The 19,883-nt window shown below is 37.8% G+C and overlaps 1 protein-coding gene across 12 annotated transcripts in view; it reads right to left on the bottom strand.

Moving 5' to 3' along the window:
* Positions 1 to 19,883, bottom strand: part of WDR64 (WD repeat domain 64) — a 127,945-nt gene that overhangs the window by 26,366 nt on the left and 81,696 nt on the right. For all 12 annotated transcript variants that reach the window (XR_015802373.1, XR_015802374.1, XM_088161554.1 and 9 more), the window contains 4 exons: positions 16,672 to 16,811; positions 4,303 to 4,429; positions 2,155 to 2,303; positions 1,027 to 1,150 (listed from right to left, as the gene is read on the bottom strand). Coding sequence is in view for 10 of the 12 variants with exons in the window: in XM_088161554.1 (XP_088017680.1) it covers positions 1,027 to 1,150; positions 2,155 to 2,303; positions 4,303 to 4,429; positions 16,672 to 16,811 (540 nt within the window). In the remaining 2 variants the exon portion in view is untranslated. The remainder of the gene's footprint in view (positions 1 to 1,026; positions 1,151 to 2,154; positions 2,304 to 4,302; positions 4,430 to 16,671; positions 16,812 to 19,883) is intronic.

Genomic DNA, 19,883 nt, shown 5'->3' with positions numbered 1-19,883 from the left:
CTCTGCTTACCTTACTTCTTACAGTTTCTGAATAACATTATCAGAGAGCAATCAGAGTGTGGGCTATCTGGCAGAAGACTTTGGGTTCTGAGCGATAGCAATGAGCAGAGGGACCCGATTGCTGGATTTTTCCCAGAGAGCTAGTGGGGAGAAGAAGCTACGAAATTTTCTTAAGAAAAGCAATTAATTATGTGTAACTTTTCTTTTGTAAGACTTGACAACATTCACCTTCTCCTGTGCTCTTAAGATCTATAAAGGGTGCAGTCTCTGCTCCCAGGTAGAAACAAGGAATATTAGCCAGTATGTTGTGTGGAAAAGGCTATAATTTCCTCGTCATGAGAGACAGCTTTCGTAAGTTTCCCACATTTTAGAAATTCAGGTGTGTACTCTTGAACATTTTAATGTAAGAATTATTCTTTCATGTTAACAGATGCTAAAATTATTAAAGCTTCCTGCACAATTCAATGTGTACTTGTGTTTTGGAAAGGTCTGGTCACATTACCTAAAACTCATGCACCCTTAATACCAGACATGAAAAATACAGGAAACATTTATATCTGTATCTCTCTCTCTCACTCTCTCTGCCTTTATCTTCTAGTGTTCAATGACTTCTGTTCAATGATTTCCAACACTATAAAATTGAGCTTAGAGAGTAGAAAACTTTAGAACTACCATTCTTCATCTGCAGCCATTTAGTTATAGATCTAGATCCTAAGTATTATGAGGAAACAACTTGTCAGACCAAGAGCTTTGAAGACAATCTTTCAAAGAGTAATAGGCTAAAAAAGAACCAGAGCCCAAGCAGCCAAAAATCACATCTCTGTGAACCACGTATCAAAGAGAACCCAACCAAGACCCACCCCACCCTTCTACAGACTGAGAGCTGTGCAATCAAAATTAATTCTGTCACTGAGACGGTCACAGCAAAGATTTCTGTCTGCTAATGCTTATGCCATATTAAAAAAAAAAGGGTAATAAAAAGTAGTAAAGGTAAAAAAAATTGTAGTAATTATTTAATTGCTTTACCATCACATGCCCCAGTAGCAAGATAAACCCCATTTATTTCAATGGCTGCACAGGTCACCTCAGTATTCAGCCCATGTGCATCTTCTATTTGATATATTTGAGATCCTGTTTCTACGTCCCAGACCTAAAAAAATAATATGATAGTTATTTTTAATACATCCTCTAAAACCAGTCACACAATATGTTCTACTGTGATAGGAGAAATTATGGCCAATAGCAACATTTTGTACTGAAACACAGTATATTTTCCCTGAAAATGTCCCCCTCTCTGGGGAAGCCACCCAGGCAAGGGGAGGCTCTATGTTTTACGTATGCTGTGATAAAGACCCTTGTTAAGTTAGAGAGACTGACATTAATTAGAAAGTGTTTTTTACAGTTTCAAAGCAAAGAAATTTGACTAGAAAGAATTGTTTGAGTTACAGTTTCTGTGCAGAATATACAAATGAAGCTTTTCATAAACATTTGGTCCAAAAATGTAGAAACAACTGTCTCTGATCATTATTGAATACTTTTAGAAACTTAAGCAACACCTTATAATGAAACACCAGTACAAAATTTGGCCACTGTAGTGGGATCGCTCAGATTCAACAGGATTTATCAAGTAGCCACTGATTTCATACACACTGTAGTCTGATTTTCTGTAGCAACAAGTGCTCTGAATTCTCTTGCGAGTAATAGTGTTGCAGCCATTGTGGTCTAAGGAAGGCAGAGTTTACAGTGACAAATAACATCTTTAGACAAAGTATAAACTGAACAAACCATTACACACACAAGCCTTTCTCCATGGAATGCCATGCATCACCAACTGACCCAATAAAAGATGCTACCTCTCCCTACAAATTTTGCCATCTAATGTACAAACAGCTGGTGAAAACTGCAGGTTTTCAGTACCTCTTATGATTACTGTAGCACTGTTAAAAAGAAAAGTTGGATCTTCTGAAACCAAATAGGGCTCACGGCTACCACTTCTTTGGACCCCAAAAATAGCCACAAAAACACCTTTGAGCGAAAACAACTTTGAATAAAAATTACTAGTAACTTATCAAATTACTGATATCTTATTCCAAATAAAAAAGCTGAGAATTTTATTTTTCAATATAAAGGGTGAGGGTGACAACTTACACTCACCTTCAGAATTGACTCAGTGCAAATGCTGAGAATCTGGTGAAAAGCTCTGTTGTAAAGCACAACATTTAGGCTCTTCTCATGTGTCTGAGGCAACTCTTTTAAATCTTGTATCACATTAGCTAGGGGATAAATATCAATGACATCTGAACCTGCACAAGGTGAGAGAAGTGACAATCTATACATTTTGTCCATGATTACTTTTCCTGGAAATGAAAAGATTTCATGTAAACCATTTGGTTCATATGAGTTCTTCTGAAGAAGATATGGAGAATTTTCTGTTTTTTGAGAATACCTGTTCTCTGAAGCAGAAAACATTCACACACAGTTCCCAAAAAAGTCAAACAATGGCTAAGTAGTTACCTGTCGTACACAGTTCTCTGCCCACCTTTGATGAGATTGACATCCTGACTGCAAATTAGAAGCCATAAATCCTCCAGTCGCAGACTTGGTTGGCATGAAATGGAATGAACCCAAATACATAAAACTCTAACTGGGAGATCTATCACTCAAATAAATTCTGGTTTCTGCTTTCTGCTTTCTTAGACATAAAGCAATTCTATCTGCAGGCAATGATGATGTCTTTCAAGTACCTTCTGTTATACAGCACTGCAGTTCTGAATGGTGTTTTCCAAACACCTTCCAGTACTCTAAGATCAGAGGTGGCAGAGGCAGACAGAGACAGTAAGACAAAAGAAAGGACAAGTACAGTACTCTCAAGCCAGAGTGCATAAGCAGTCTCCCATTGCAGCTCCAGTATCCCTGCCCTGGTATCCCTGCTGACCTACCAGCACAGGAACAGCAGTGAGTACAGAGCAAAGGAGCATTATGCCTAATCCTTGGCATAAATCCAGGCACAAAGGCCAGCAGCTTGGAAACAGACACAGAGGGAAAGCTATGGCAATATTCAAATGAAGCATGAAGGTGAGCTGTGATTTATGAACGTTAGTGAAGTACTAAGTGAAAATCTCCTCTGTGAAGCCAGGTACACAGCAATGAGAATGAATTCACTCATACAGCCTCAGTCTCTTGCCCTCTTCAGTGGCAAGGAGACATTCTCTTAGGCTCTTAATGGAATGATTAACAGACTCTAGGACCAGACTTTTAGAAATATTTAGGTACTTACAGAACCATTGTTTATAAGGGCAAATTACCTCATTTTGTCCAGGATTGACCTGTATAAATTCCCGATACTGCCAAGCCTTGAAAATCTCACAAGCATAAATTTGAAATGAAGACAATATCTGTATCCTTTAGTGATTAAAAAATTCAGTAGAGACCATCAAATCACTGAAAACAAAATGTTTCACATTCATCTTCTCAGATCTGACAAGCTTTGTGCCTTGTTCCTAATTCAAGGACAGAAAAAGCTGTCTCCAAAGACAATCACTTTATTTGCCTGGTACATGTCAGGCCTCTATAGGCTCAGAACATAGCTGTCTTTTTTGTGACTACATCTCTGGGGCAGACAAACCCTGCCGATTTAAAGACCCTCTGCCTTACATATAAAAGGCTAACGTCCTTAGTGACAACTGCAAAGTTCTGGTCCCTCAGAGTTGCCAGGGTCCCTGCTACAAAGTCAGGAAACAGAGCACAGAAACCTCAGGTTCAGTTCCCACAACATTTTATCCCTAATCAGTTGGGCAGTGAGTCTGTTGATACCTCAGGTTGTTGGTCTGTTTTTAGCTACTGAGTTAAATAAAGGGTTTGAATATACTTGTGAGGGCTCCACAGAGATTGCATGCTGCTGTATGTTTTCATCTCCAAAAAGGAGGTGGGTCCTAGGGAAATAGTTAGGGGGAGATCAATACCTTAATAGTTTTCAAGAAATGACAAGTCTATATAACAACGTCTTGAGTTTAATTTCGCTGTGGGAGGCTCATCTTGCCTTCAGAGAAGCCTTTCTCATCTCCTTTGGCTCCTGCTGTTAATTCCCGTGCTGCATATTTTCATGCCATTTTCAACAGTGAAATTAACACCATGTATTACCCACTTTAAAATAGTCTTAATGTATAATACCCTCGTCTCCCAGTACTCTGTATATTCTCATATAACCCACTCCTGTACTCAACTTCAGTTGTCTTTAATCATAAAGAAAATTGGATTCTAGGAGAAGGGGCATGCTCTCACACACCAGCTGTAATAACATACCTGTGAAAAGCATGCCATGATCATTGTCAAATACCATAGGAAAGGCATTCATCTCTTCTGGAGTTCCATTACTTTCATAGAAGACCTGCAGTGGTGATAGAGTCTGTATATCCCACACTCTAAAAACCTAGAGGGAGAGAGAGAGGAGAAAATCTAGTACTGTATCCTGACTGGATTTTCAACTATTTTGTTTCTATGACATTAATATTACAGCTGCCAATGAAAACCACATTGTTAAAAAAGTACATCCCAAAATAAGCAAGAAAAATATCAAAGGTATCTTTATCCCCTTTTTACTAAGGATAAAATGCATAGAAAGGCTGAATTTTGTAGTCATGACCTGACAAGTCCACAGCAGAAACAGATCTCATGGAAACTGGTTCTACCCCTTAATGACAAGATGTCTCCATTGTGTGTCATACTTTTCTGTCACATACAGATAAATGCCACTTGTTTAAAAACTTGTACATGAACTAGAGTATGAAATGGTGTGCAACCAAGATAAATTTCAGGGGGTACTGGATAAAGAAATTCCTGAAACCTTTGACTGACAGCAGATATTGGTAAGGAGCATTAGAACTTACCTTCAGGTTCAATGGAAAGCACAGCATCTGCTTCAAACTCTAGAATAATTGTAGGTTAGCAGCACTTTTCATCTTGCCTGATCAAAAGCTGTGTTGAACTTACTGCTATCCCATGCAAACTATTTTTAATACTTCAAGAAATGATGATTTAATTTCTCAGATCCCATGGCCTTTATTATGGTGTATCTCTCTGCAAGATAATTTTACTATGCTCTCAAAAGTTATTCTGTCATCACATCTACCTGCAAGTATTATTCAGCTGTCATTACTGGTGAGTCATATATAGGCATTTATGCAAGTTATTTTTATTCATTCAATTTTGCTCTTATTATGGCATCACTTTTAATTGGGATTTTAACACAAAGACACATGTCGGTACAACATCAACACACTAATCAATACTCTGAGTGTTGTGGGCCTTGACAAAAGTCACAGACTGATTTTAAAGGATGTTACTGTGGCTCCATCAAAATTCTGAAAAGGAAGGGAAGAAAAGGAACAGATATATCAATCAGTGTTTAAGCAAATCACCTTTGGCACCAGAAAGTCATATATGAGTGGTCCAGAATGTTAAGTAGAAGATAATTTCTCCTTAATATTTTGTTTATTTTCAGGAAAACTCAAAAAGAAAGGACTCCAAATTTTTTTTTCTGAGAATAATTTTTCCCTGAGACAGTACTGAGTTAAAAGAACCATGTCCATCACATTCCTCTGATCGACTTCTGATTACATGTCAGAGTTCATTCACACATGCAATTTCTAAAGCCTACAAAGAGCAAAATGGTCAGAGAGAAGCCTTGAAACAGGAAATCCATTTGCATAGGAAAAAAATCATGAAGCTCTTTATCCAGCTGAACAGCAAAAATTGAAAGAAGAATGGATGATGAGAATTGAGAAAGTTAGGGCAATATCACAGGTGGATCCCCAATCTCAATTCTGGTACACTCACAATTAGGGCATGTAAAAACATTGGTAAGAGCTGAAAATTAAGTAAAAGTAGGTATCTGTGGAGATACTACAGTCAGGTGAAAATAAGAAGTCACGGAACAGAGATAAACCTTCCTATAAACATCACGCAGATCTGTTACAGTGTTAGTGAAATTACATAAAACAAAAATTGAAGAAAGAGAATTCTAATAGTCTAATGGACTATTCAAGTTCAGTTGGTCAAAAAGTGTGACATAGGTTTGACATAATGTCAAAGCAATAAAAAGAGAAGAGGGTTTTATGGCACAAGAGAATATAAGAGCTTCCTGTGCCATTTCTTGCTGCTTGTTCAGCTGTTAAGGCCAGTAGCACATTAAGAAAATGCAGTCACTTAAAGTGACAGCAAAAACCTAAATACATCGCAGCATTCATAAATCTCTTCCCTGCCTTATTGCTGCTTTTTTCCCCCAGCCTGTGGGCAGGGATGGGGAGATTACATAAACCACTGTTCCACATGAGTAACTCCCACAAAAGGCATCACCAGCATGGCCGCAAGACACAATGTCAGTGCTGCTCATCTGCATCAGCACACAGACTGTGCATGAATCCATGCATGAAGAGAGGCAAAAAAGACATACTTATTTAGAAATTAAGAAGTGACTAGGGGGAGTTGCCTTCGGAGTGTTTTGTTAATACTAACTTTACTGTCCTACTTATTTATTGAAGAATTTCCCACAGCAGCCTGAGAAATACCAGGAATCCCTGAAAACCTCTGAGAACATATTTTTTTTATGGCAAAGTGCTTTTGGACTGTGTCTTCTGAAATGCAAAACAGAGACTATATACAAGCAAACAAAACATATTAGGGAGGAGAAGGAATGTGGAAAGAAGGTGCTTCAAGTGCTATTGGAAACAACACACCCTTTCAACTTCATAGGGAAAGATGAGCTGTACTTCCAGCAACAGTATATATACAATATAGAGAAATTTCGTTTGGTTTAGCTGTTAGCAGAATTGTCTTTGACCCACAGACTTTTTAAGTTAGCAGAGCAGGGATACTCGCCTGTGTTCCCACATTGTGACCAGCCTTCTTCACACAGTTGGTATCTGGCACACAGGGGCATTCAAGGAATGCACACTGCATCTCTTTCCTCTATCTTGGCTGCAACAGCCCCAGCAAACTGTTATCTTCTCCAGGACTGCAATCTGCAGCAGTTCCTCTGTTCTGGGGTGCTCTTCTCATGTCATAAATTTTTCAACCCAATAGCAAAATCACATAGTTACAGATAGAATTTCCACAGACACTGATAAAAATTGGGAACCAAATCCCCCAGAATTCAGTGGGAGTTCTTGCCACTGAGACCCATTCTGAGCCTTCTAACATCCCCTGAATAATTTAAATGTCTGTATTTGCATTCATAAACATTTTCCTCTTGGGCACCACCTTCCTTCAAGCCCTAAAACTCAGAACACATTAAAAGTCTGAACAATCTTTTCCATTGGCTCTGAAGACCTTGTTTTATGAGCTTGTAAAACTAGCAACACATCTCTCTTCTATTTTTCTCAATACACTCAAAGACAGACAAAAGGCAAAAGATTCATCTTAACAACTAAAACGTGAAAAGCAGAGGGAAATAGAAAACAGATGTTTAATAGGGCCAGAAAAACCGGTAAATAAATTTCTTACATGCTCTCAGTACAATAAAGTTCAGGCTTGGGAACACTTATCTCTTGCCAGGTTTCTATGCAGATGCTACTGTGGAAATACGCTTTGATTTTCGAAGAAGCAAACCCTGTTCTCCTTTCTGTCTGTAATTAACTGAGATAAATAAAGACTAAAGAAGTTCAGGTTTTGCTCTCCCCCTTCTCCCAACAAAACATAATCCCTTCAAATTTCTGCTAGTTAAGAATAAGTGACTTTAAAACACTGTTCTATGGGAAATATCTCAACAACTCTCTAGAGAAAAAAGTAACTTTCTTTTATAGTTCTTCCAAACTGTCACATTCTGCTGATATTTTTTGAAAGTTAAAGAATATTTGTTTTTTGAAGAAGTCAACTCTCCTCAGTTTTACAGAATGGTGATGCTGCAAGTCTTTAAAAGGACTTAGGAAAAAACACTCATGCAGTAAAACTCAAAATCCTACACTTGTGGGGCAGCAAGAAGTTGCGCTAGCCACAGTATTCACTGTAGGCACAGACAGGAAGAGTAAGGAACAACTGAAGTTGATTTTTTAAAAGCATTTAGTTTATCTGCTCCTATTCGCTCTCCTGTTCACGTTTGAGAGGGTCATTAAAGGCTCCTTGGTCTAAATGAAAAAAATCACAAATTCATACAGAACATCTGAGGCCTCAAAGACTAAAATCACCAGGCATGAATGTCAAACTGCAGTTCTGCTTGCCGTGTTAAGTTATCTGCGGAGAGCGCCTATATGTCTTGTGATCCCTGAAGGTGATCCTGCAAAGTGCTGCTGTCACAGTAAGAATACTTAGGAACAAATTGATGTCAATGGGATTACTTGTGAGGTTAAGGCAAGGAGGATCTAGTTCTAATCATATTAATGCAATGTGGTGCAGCAGCCAGTACTATAGTTACTGCCTTATTAAGATATTAACTTGACAAAGCTCAAAATTATGAGCATTTCAAATCACAGATAATACCATTAACCTAGTAGTATATAAAATTACTTACTTTTCCCAAACATGAAGGGATGCTGTAAAGAAATCAAACTGTTGTTTGCAATAGTGAGTCTAATTACATAGCAATGAGCCTGAAGGATATTTATTGGGTGCTGCTATTGAGAGGGTATAAATGCTCTGCATGTCTTGTCTCTGTACTGTGTGGAGGATGCACTGACAATAGACATACCTGATCCCTGCTGCAAAGACAAAATAACACTCAACGCTTCTGGAGAACAGCTTCAGCGGACATGCAGATGGTGTGGGGGTCAAAAACAGGAAGCTAGAGGTGTAGGACAGAGGTGGTTGCCCATGAACACCTGAATCAGAAGAGTTAAAATGCAGACAGATTCCTTCTGTCAATCTTCAACCAATCTTAGAATAATTTTCTCACCTTAGACAAAGTTTTTGAAATAATTTAACCTTTTCATTGAATGACAACAGTTGTGATTGGAAGGGACTGCTGGAGATCACTTTGTCTAATACCATAGTTCAAGTTAAGCAACACAGAGCAGAGCCATGTCCAGATGGATTTGAAATACCTCAAAGGAGGGAGATGCCACAACCTCTCTGGGCACCCTGTGTCTGTGCTTGGTCCCCCTCATAGTAAAGAAATGTTTCCTGATGTCCACACAGAATCTCCTGTGTTTCAGATTTCATTGTCTTTGTTCTGGTCACTGGGAGCCACTGACATCAACTTTGCACTCTTCTTTCCAATATTTATCTAAATGTATGACATCTCCCTTGAGACTTCTGTAGGATTTTGTAGTGGTTGTGTTGTTTATTTTTTTTTTCCTTTCATACTAAGGCACAGTGTGATTTGAATATTAGAAAATGGGACATTACAGAAATTACAGAAAATTGAGTATCCTACATGAAAAGTCTGAAGAACATTCAATGCTATTGAAGGATTATTCAATATAAGAGAAGAACAAAATTCTTAGTATCTGGGAAAAACAAACCAAAGAGAATAAAGGCACAGCAGTAAGAGAACTTTGGTTTCAAAGCTATAAAGAAAAAATGTGTCTGATATAGATGTGGCCACAATTTTTGTGAAGGATGACTGGAGCAGATTTCCCAAATGCCTCTTTTTCAAATTATCTAGATTAAATTTAATATTGTTATACAGTACATTCCAGTAACAGCCATGATTACCAAAGGTTTGACATAAATTAAGCAGTGTGTTTCCAGCTGACTTGCTCTCATTTTTCAGGAAGACAAATGACTGTACTATAAATATATCCTTATAACAATATCATGTACTTTCAAAACTGGTTAGACAGACATCCACACTAACAGGCATTGATAAAATCACCTGCTCAGTTCCAGATTGACAAAGACACTTATGACTTCCCACAGGGATATTGCCCAGCCAATATTAAGCAGATGAGGAGAGAGAGGACAAGAGGCTGATAACATCAAGGGTTGAATAAATTAGCTAAAGTCAGAAAATGAAAAAACTAACAACATATCTTACGTCCCTTTATTTTCTCTGAAATGCTAAAAATCTACCCTCAGGTTGTGTAAGAGTAAAGCTAACATGTACAACAGAGTTACTTTAGGATAGGCAAATTTTAGCAGGGAAATGTTTATGTGGTTGCATCATGTTGGCTGCATTTGATTTTGAAGAAATTATGAACGGAATGAAACTCTCCCATGTCCCAGAATAGAGAGATGAAAAATCCTTGCTTGTTGTGCTGCTCTCCTGCTGTGTGTAAATGTATGCATTCCTCTTTAGCTACCAAAACTGAAATTACTTTTAAAAAGAAAAAACTCAAAGAACACTGCCTTCACTTGTTTAAAACAAGGGGGTTGCGTTTACAAATGATACTGTACAGTAGTTTAAAGACTAGGAATATACTCCTTATATTAGCCTACTGATCATCAAACAAGACTGTTTGTTTTTATGAATTGAAGCCTGTAGGCTCAAATCTTGTTCTCCTGACTCACTCAGGTGGTCTACTTCAACCAAACCCACTACTGGAAATGTTCTAGTAAAATCAGTGAGACAACTGGTGAAGTAAATTTTGCCTTTCTGACTTCCATTGACAACTCAAGTAGGCAAGACATGAAGTTGTAGCCTCCACTGTTGAAGTTGTGAATCCCCACTCTGCACTAAGTGAGAAAGAGTGGTTGTCACTGCTTCACAGCCTTTTAAGTATAAGAGTTATTCAGCCAGGTCTGGTCTCTGCCATTTAGCCTTAAACTCCTTGTTTCCACAGAGTGTAAGATCATCTTTCAGATAATGCCTACTTCCTGCCACATCTCCAGGCTTAATAGCCCCATGCCTATGAGTGGGGTTTTTCCTCTTGATGCTTCCTGAATGCATTTAATCAGTTCTGTAATATGAAAAAAATTAAGTAATAAATGCTCATAATGCAGGATGAAAATAAAAATGGCCAAACTATAGAGAGACAGGGGCAATGAAGGACTGAGTGACATGAAGGAGAGGAAAAAACTAAACACAGCAGAGATTTCCTATGCAGTATTCTTCTACTTGTGCTGAAGCATCAAGTCAGTTTTCCATGATTTCTTTACCCCACAGACTGTTCTCATATTACCACACACTCAGTAAAAGTAATTCTTCTGTTTATTTGGCCCAACAGGAAAAAAACCACCAAAACCAATAGTAATTTCTATTAAGTTAGAATACTGGTATTTGTAGAAAATTGCATTAGTGGTAATGTAATAACCAGGCAGACCAAGTACCTTCATACATGACAATCTTCCCTTGCCTGGCTTGAAACATCCAACTCGTGTCATAGTTCATTGTCTATCTAGTGTATCTTAAAGCATCTGAAGATGCTGCTTAGCTGTAATTCCAAGTCCAAAGCTGGCTTTTCTAAAGGACTTAATGTATTCTACAGCATTTATTGTCAATAAAAAAGAGGTTGCTTCAGTGCTTGAATGAGCCATACTATTTTACTTTGTAGAGAAAAGGTGTAAAATAGTTCTAACAGTAGGAAATAATCACTTATTCCTCTTTTTATAGCTCCCAAATGATAAATATCAATGGTGCTTCAATCACAAATCTAGAGATAGGCTTTGCCACTCATCTTGAAAAAAATGTTTCCTGAAAACTGCTTTAGTGGCTTCCACAGAATAATTCCAAAGTGTTATATACATTTGCATTCACAGTTATATGCTTTTACTTTTATGCCAATAATCTAATCTATGCCTATAACATGCTGACACTTTGGCAACGATTCCATGTATTATATCAAAATCTGAGTCTGTATTTTGGTACAATGATACAAGGAATGAGTTAATATCTTCAGAAAAATTTAACAGTTATTACTTTATGGAAATATTTTCAACCAAAATGTAAGTCAAGACAGACACACTGTAAGTGTAATTGTGAGGAATGTAGTTCATGTCTGTCTGCGGTCTATAATTTAACATACAATTGTGTTTGTGGGAAATCTCAGCACAAGATTCAGAGCATGTTCCTATGATTAGGAACACATAGATCACATCAATATTTTAGATTTTCTTGTAAATTCACTTAACTTAACTGCTGAAGAAAAAGATGCAGCTGTGGACTACAGCTGTAACTGCACCTATGCAAACTGCTAGCTCGAAGGTCTTCACAATCTGGAAGATCAGGAACAAACTTATTTCCATGAATATTATACTTTGGAGTAAGGTCAGCAACACAGAATTATGAAAATTCCTGCTTTGGCCCTCCCCTCCACCTCAGTGTCAGTACTATGGAAACATTAATTTATATGACTAAAGGTCATATAGAAATTATATACAAATTAATGTCTCTGCCTAATTTGTAGGTATTCTTATGTTATAGACCAAAAAACTAAGTTTAATTTTTGTGATAGTAGAATTAGAAAATTTTTAATAGCTGCCTGGCAACTTCTTTACTTATAATTAGTCCGATCAAGAAATCCTTATAATATTGGAGCAAACAAAATTCTTATGTGCTGGAATAGTTAAAGAAATCTTCATTTTCTTAAATAGAATGATTGTTTGAATCCAAATTCCAAGATAGTTTCTGAATTTTTGTATAAACCATAATATATATTTGTGTCCTATAGTATCGACCTAAGGTTAATTCCATCCAATAAATCTCCTAGTACTCCTGTAATAGATGTGTCAGATTTGTGACACAAATGGTCTTAAAATCACTCACTGCAGGTTTTGAGCCCTTAATTCAGCCATTACTTCTTTAGACTGCAACACGTTGATGCTGAAACAAAAAGCCAATGTCATTGGTCCCTTACTTTTGAACTGTGTAGTTCAAATCAACTGTATACAGGCTGCAGAGACATTCTTGTGAGCACATTTTACACTGCAAAAAGTATCTTTACAATGAGAAGGAACTTTTCAATACAGTTCAAGAAAAATAGCCATACAGTTTAAAATCAGTCTGAATCTTCAAATGAAACAATTATTTAAGAAAGATAATAATTGCAAATCTTGCTTAAAAAAAAATACTCCCTACTTTTTGCCTTGTTTTGCAACTTGAGTTGAAAATGCCACAATAAAAAAACTTTTATTTTAATATGGATAGCTGATACAGTGTAGGTTAAATTTAATTTTGGGAAGGTTCTGAAGAAGTGTTAATTTAATTTTCCTAAGCTTTTCTTCTAGTTCTTCTAGTTCTAGTTCTGTTCAAACACTTACTGTAAAATCTATATTAAGAGATACAATGCTTCTATGAGATCACTGGCCTCTAATTTATTTTCAGTAAAGATATATATTCTGTCCTTATTTTGCTTCAGAGGCCTTCTATATCACAGTCACTGAAAGATGGAAACAGAGAAAACTATTTTGATTTTTTATGTTAGGCAGATTGAAAAGCAAGTTGCTCTTTGTTTTTTAGATGGCAACAAAGTAAATGCTAAAGTATCATTAAAAGTTCCCTGAGAAGTTGCACACATCTTTATATAATTCCTGGTTCTTGTCTGCCAAACACAAATGTGCTTTAAGCAGGTTGAAAGCAATCCTGTTATAGCTGACCTCCTTCTGCTATTTGGTATACCATATTTCTTCTATAGATTGTGTATTTGAGGTACAGAGTGATAAGCACTTTATTTGAAAGTCTATGTTTAGACTCCTCTGTGAGGAGATGTAATTTCTTTTTTTATATAGTTTTCACTATGACCAAAAGATTTATCTGACAACTTGAAAGTCCAGGAATTTATGTCTATTTTTTTTTTGAGAAATGCAATTTCAGCCTTACAATCCACTGTACTATTTAAACACACATGGCTTTTAATTAAAACATACTTCCATATATTCATTTGCAGGTACAAGTGGTCTTGCTGATGTCATTGGCACTATTCAGCTATATTTAGTTAAGATCTCATGTGTCCACATAGTTAGAGACTTTTAAAATGTATTTTGCTTTCTTATAAATCATCCTATTGAATCATAGAAAAGCCCAGAAGGGCCCTCAAAAGATCTTCTCATTTAGTGCCCCAAGGGCTTCACTCTCAGTTGCTTTTTCATAAATATCTTAATGTTCATTCATTCCCTTTAAGTCATGTCTTACATCTTACTTCATTTTTCCTACATGTATAGCTTGAGGCTGTCAAAACCCTCCTTAATTCACAGTAATCTATGCCTGTAGCAAAGTTACAGTTATCTACAGAACAGACAGGTATAGATTTATATGAGTGAGGAAGGGGGAAGGGTTATGGCTCCAGGATTATGTGAAGATAGGAAATTTTTATAATTTATTTTCAGCTAGTATTACTTTTAGAAATGTGTGGGGTTTTTTAAAGAATAAGATTAAAGAAGTGAAAATGTGGTATTTACTGCCACCACAATGAGTAGTGGTAAGCAATTATAGCAGAAGAGTGACATGGGCAGGACACATAGTTCAGCAATATTTCGTACATAACTCAATAAAAATCTGGAAACCTTACAGATGGAGGGATATCTCAGCAGACTAATCACATTAGGTCCTTATTGATTCATAGAAGCTGTTTTTCATAATCATACCTTTGATTTTCATGACCATTCTGAAGTCTAATACTTCTGCTCAAGCACTGCAGCTTTAACCAGTTTGGCGTAACTGGTTAATTTAATATCCATCCTCTCCACTCCATCATTGTAGATGCTAATAACGATATTGAATATTGTTAAATATTGAAAATATGGCATTGGACCACCTTGAAAGAGTTCTATAGCCATTCGCTACTCCTTCAGGAGCTTCTTTTTATTTTTGCATGTATTCATAGAAGTTTTTATTCTTCCCTGAGAAGTCTCATTTTGACAAATCATAAAAATAACCAACAGCATGATTCCACCAATCACTTCTCGTATACCCATCTCTTTCCAGCAGAATCTTGTGTTATTACTGATTTTATTAGCAGTCCTGCTCATGGTCAATCCTTTGGATCAGTAAGCCTTGTAAAAGGCACTGGTTAGAAAGAGATCAATAGTAGAACATGATATATAGAGACACCAGAAAAACTCCACCTTATGGATTTAGTAGGCTGGTAGGAAGACAGAAGTGCAAAAGAACTGTAGGAAATTTTTGCAGGCGACCACTACTGAATGAAGCATTCGAGGTTCTGTTTTAAATCTATCAGTTGATAAAGTAATACAGAAATTATCAGAATGCTAATATCTACTATTGTAAGCATTCTTTTGTCACACTTGTGAAGACAATATGTCAAATAGTTCCATTCTAGTCTTAATTCTCAACATAAAATAATTTGGGAATTTTAACTTAAAGCCTTTTTATTACAATAAATGAACTGATAACCAATTGCTATCAGAAGTACTTACTAAAAAATAGATTCCTACTTGAATTTGTAACATTGATTTCACAGAATCGCAGAATCATTTAGGCTGGAAAGACCTCCAAGATCACTGAGTTCAACCTCTGACCAAGCACTGCCCTGTCAACCAGATCATGGCACTATGTGCCATGTCCAGTTGTTTCTTAACACTTCCAGTGATGGTGATTCCACCACCTCCTGGGGGAGCCCATTCCAATGTTTACTAACCTCTTCTGTAGATAAATTCTTCCTGATATTAAACCTAAACCTCCCCTGGCACAGTGTAAGACCATTTCCTCTTGTCCTATTTCTAGGTGCCTGGAGAAAGAGGCTGACTCCCAGCTGGCTACACCCTCCTTTCAGGCAGTTGTAGAGAGTGATAAGATCTCCCCTCAGCCTCCTTTTTTTTCCAGGCTAAACACCCCCAGCTCTCTCAGCCACTCTTCATACGACTTGTGTTCCAGACTCTTCATCAGCTCCATTGCCCTTCTCTGCACACGCTCCAGCACCTCAAATGTCCTTCCTAAAGTGAGGACCCAACACTGAACATAGGATTTGAGACGTGGATTCACCAGTGCTGAGTACAGGGGGACAATCACTGCCCTGGTCTTGCTGGCCACGCTATTGCTGATCCAGACCAGGATCCCATTGGCCTTCTTGGCCACATGGGCGCATTCCCAGCTCAAGTTCAGCTGCTGCTAGCCAGGAATCCCAGGTCCTTTTCTGCTGGGCAGCTTTCAGCCACTCTTTCCCAAGCATGTAATTCTGCCTGGGATTGTTGTGGTCAAAGTGCAGCTCATACTGTTGGCCTTGGCCCATCAATCCAGTCTCCAGATGCTTCTGCAGAGCCCTCCTCCCCTCCAGCAGATCAACAATCCCCCCAGCTTCGTGTTGTCAGTGAATTTACTGAGGGCACACTTGGTTCCCTCATCCTGGTCATCAATAGGGATATTGAACAGGTCTAGACCCCGTATTAATCCCTGGGGGTCACCTCTACAGACTGGTCACCAACTGGATGTGGCATCATTCACCACCACTCTCTGGGCCTGGCCATTCAACCAGCTCTTAGTGCAGCAAAGGTGCACCTGTGCAAGCTGTGGACTGACAGCTTTTCCAGATGAATGCCATGGTAGACAGTATCAAAGGCTTTGCTGAAGTCCAGGCAGACAACATCCGCAGCCTTACTCTTGCCCTTGCCTTGATCAGGTTGGTTACCTGCTCATAAAAGGAAACCAGGTCAGGCAGGCAGGACCTGCCTTTCCTGAACTGTGCTGGCTGGGCCTGATCCCTTGGTTGTTCCGTATGTGCTGTGTGATTGCACTCCAGATCTTCTTTTCCATAACTTTGCAGGGCACTGAGGCTAGGCTGACAGGCCTGGACTTCCCTGGATCATTCTTCCATCCCTGTTTCCTCAAGGTTCAAAAAAGTGTTTTACCTTTGCACAGGAAAGGCTGATGACATGTTGATCTTTTTCATTTGTCACAATTTCCACAACACTATGTTTGTGTCCGAATAGCTTCCCCACAGGACTAAAATTAACTACAGGATTCCACAAACGAAGGATTCTGTCATTACCTGAAATAAAAAAAGAATATATAGACAGAAAGATTGAATAGTCACTTGTATTACAAATTATCTTTGTAATTGAGAGCTTAGTGTTCATAAGTTGGTGATTAGCTTTTCAAAGCCTTTTTGTTTTGCTAAAGGAATGGCAGGGACACTGAATGGGACTACATGGTCTAGTTCCAGAGGAGCAGAATACTTTAATAGAAATACAACTGGGGCTCATATTTTGATTCCTTCAATGATGTAATTTAGAAAAGTGTAAAAAAATTTTGTGTCCAGCTAACCAGGACACAAAGGAGGAGGAAGGTGAACATGCAGAAAGGAGTGGGCATGAAAGTTGAGGACAGACAGAAAACAGTAACTGCTGATGACTGAGTTTTTAGTAAAGTAAATGAGAATAGAGGTGAATGTTTGGTACTATTTTGCTAATAGTTTCCATAAATACCTCAAAACACAAGGATGTTAAAAATGTATTTTAACTTCCAATTCCTGGCAAATATTGCAATTGTACAAATTATAGGCATCTAGCTGAACAGTCTATTTTTACACACAAGAAATGATACAGCCACATTTTGTCTAGATTTCTGTTTGAATTCTACATTTCTCTCAGCTTAAATTGAAGAGCAAAAAGCAAAAGAACTATAGACTAGGAAGTATATGCCCTAAGAGAACCAGCTCAATTATGTTAAGCGCTCAGCTCAATTATGTTAATAATCTTCATTAAGCTTGTTCAACCTACTGTCATTAGTCAGCCACTCCATTTCTCTCTCCAGAAATCTATTCCTTTCCTTCTTAATGCAGCAATATGTGATTTGTTTGGGAGCACCCCATCTCCCTTTTCCACCATTAAACAATATTGTTCTCTCAGTAAAATTGATTCTACTGTTTATGTGGCTTCTCTCTAAATGAGAGAGGCTCGCTGAAGGAATCATCTACTCTTAAAATAGCTACAACAGAAAGACATTTTGATTTATGCAGGTTCATTTCACAAGTGTGACTGAGAATTCAACTATGCAAACAGCTGTACCAGTACAATGAAGGCAGAACTTCTGCACAGGCAAGGAAGGCCATGTGTAAGTAGCTGACTGGCTTGAAACTTCCAGGGAAAGAGATTCTTTTTTTATGCAAAACTACTTTAGACAATCTATATGCTGTAAGCATGGCAGAAAGTAGCTTAAATAGGTTATAACTGCACAAATGGTTTATGAAACCCTTTTGGATGGGGGAACTCCAGAATGTGGTGGATGTCCCTGCTCACTTCTTCAGAGTTTGTGTTAGGCTGTCCCAGACATGCCCTGCAAGTTAGCAGAACCCTTGTGAAACCCTTGGGTTTAGGGTGAAACATGTCCATGGGAGTAAAACTCAGCTTGCAGACCTCCCATGAGAAGGACATGAAATACAGTTGCCAGAAGCCTCCAGTGAGACTGGTGAGATTGGTTACAGTATTAGAGGAAACAGACATTGCTTCAACAACATACCCCTTACCAACCCCAGATGGAAACTGTCATGTCTTAAGATGGTGGAGAACTGGGCAGAAGCTGTTGACAATATCTGATCAACTTGACGACCTGCTGGCTGCACTTCTGAGGAACAGAACCTTTCCTGGTCTTCCTAACTGCTCTGTTCTTTATATTCCTGAAGTGATGGCAGATGATTGAAGGGGAGGAGAGTGTCCTTTAATTCTGGCACAGAGTTTCTTTTAAGAGTAGAATCACTAATTATATGTCATTTACTTTAGATATTAACAGGAAGATCAAGTGACATTTGGGAAGAAAACCCTTCCTTACATTGAAAAATACTGTTTGCTTTTCATGTGAAATAGCGGATAAATTTTAATTCCTTTTACTGATGTGGAGATAATGGTAGATTTTATTATAGTAATGTGCTCTCTTCTCTCTTTCTGGACTAATGCCAGATTGGCCCTAACATTCACTGCTACACTGGAACATTTCCTGGAACATTTGTTCTTTCCATGCTCCAAATATGCCTCCAGGATTCAGAACTCTGAAAGTGTGGGTACCAAGCACATTCAAGAAAAGCTTGAATTAGACGATCTATTCAACAGCAATTTTTAATGATTTTGTGGAATCAGTGATTTGAACCAAAACAGATTCAGTTGTGTGTGGTTCTTTCCATGTTAAATAATTATAAAAACAGATGCTTAGAGTTTTTTTGGAAGTGAGATTCTACAGCCACAGCTCTATTCTAGCTAGATGTTATGGACTCAAATATCTTCTTTGAACATGTGATGCTTTGTCAAACTATCTCTCCTGCTGACACAGTTTTGCAATTTGTGTGGTATTACAAGCCTGCTGAGATGTCTGCATTTCAGTGGTGTTGAAAACCACTAGAGAACAATAACATATCTGAATGGAGAAATACTAGGCTTAGCCTGGCATCCTCAATAGATTGTAAATGAAAAATATACCTCCTGGCTTCTTTCTATGTTGCTACTCTCACACAGAAACTCTTTATCCTTTAAAATAACTTGTCCTTCTTTCAAATCTGTCTTTCAAATAACCTTGCCTTATAATGTCTGCAAAACGTCTTCATAACAGTCAGACATCTGGTGAACTAGTTTATCATACTGTTTTTTCTTTGTGTTTCCTTGTCTGTTCTTGTATTTAAGACGGCATAATAGAAAAGAATTTGCTATGCTTCTGAGAGCTAATCTTAGAAGAGTTCTGGCCATTTCTATCACTGGGATTCCTGGGAATTCCTGAAAATATACTTGTTCCAGGAATTCACAAAGGAAACTGAACAAGCACAGAGTCGTTCCTTTTACTGGTCTTAATCTGTTATTGTTAGATTTAGAAATCACTAATAGCTTTTCTTCTGCTTCATTGCCTACAGGAAAACAACAGCCAGATTTGAAGAACTAATATGGTTAGAAGTTGAAATTAATACAGAATAAGAAGAAAACCATGTAACTTTACCACTCAGTGTAATATTAATGCAAAATGCTACACAGAGAAGTTATTTTAAACTTTTCTGGGCTCTATATTTTAGACCACTATCAGGCTTTTATCATTTTACTAGTTGAATTCTAGCCTTTACCACGAAAAACTCAGTACCAGGTTT

Source organism: Sturnus vulgaris, chromosome 3, assembly GCF_052056855.1.
Source record: "Sturnus vulgaris isolate bStuVul1 chromosome 3, bStuVul1.hap1, whole genome shotgun sequence".
NCBI classification, from domain to species: domain Eukaryota; kingdom Metazoa; phylum Chordata; class Aves; order Passeriformes; family Sturnidae; genus Sturnus; species Sturnus vulgaris.
This window is presented reverse-complemented; position numbering and strand designations above follow the sequence as displayed.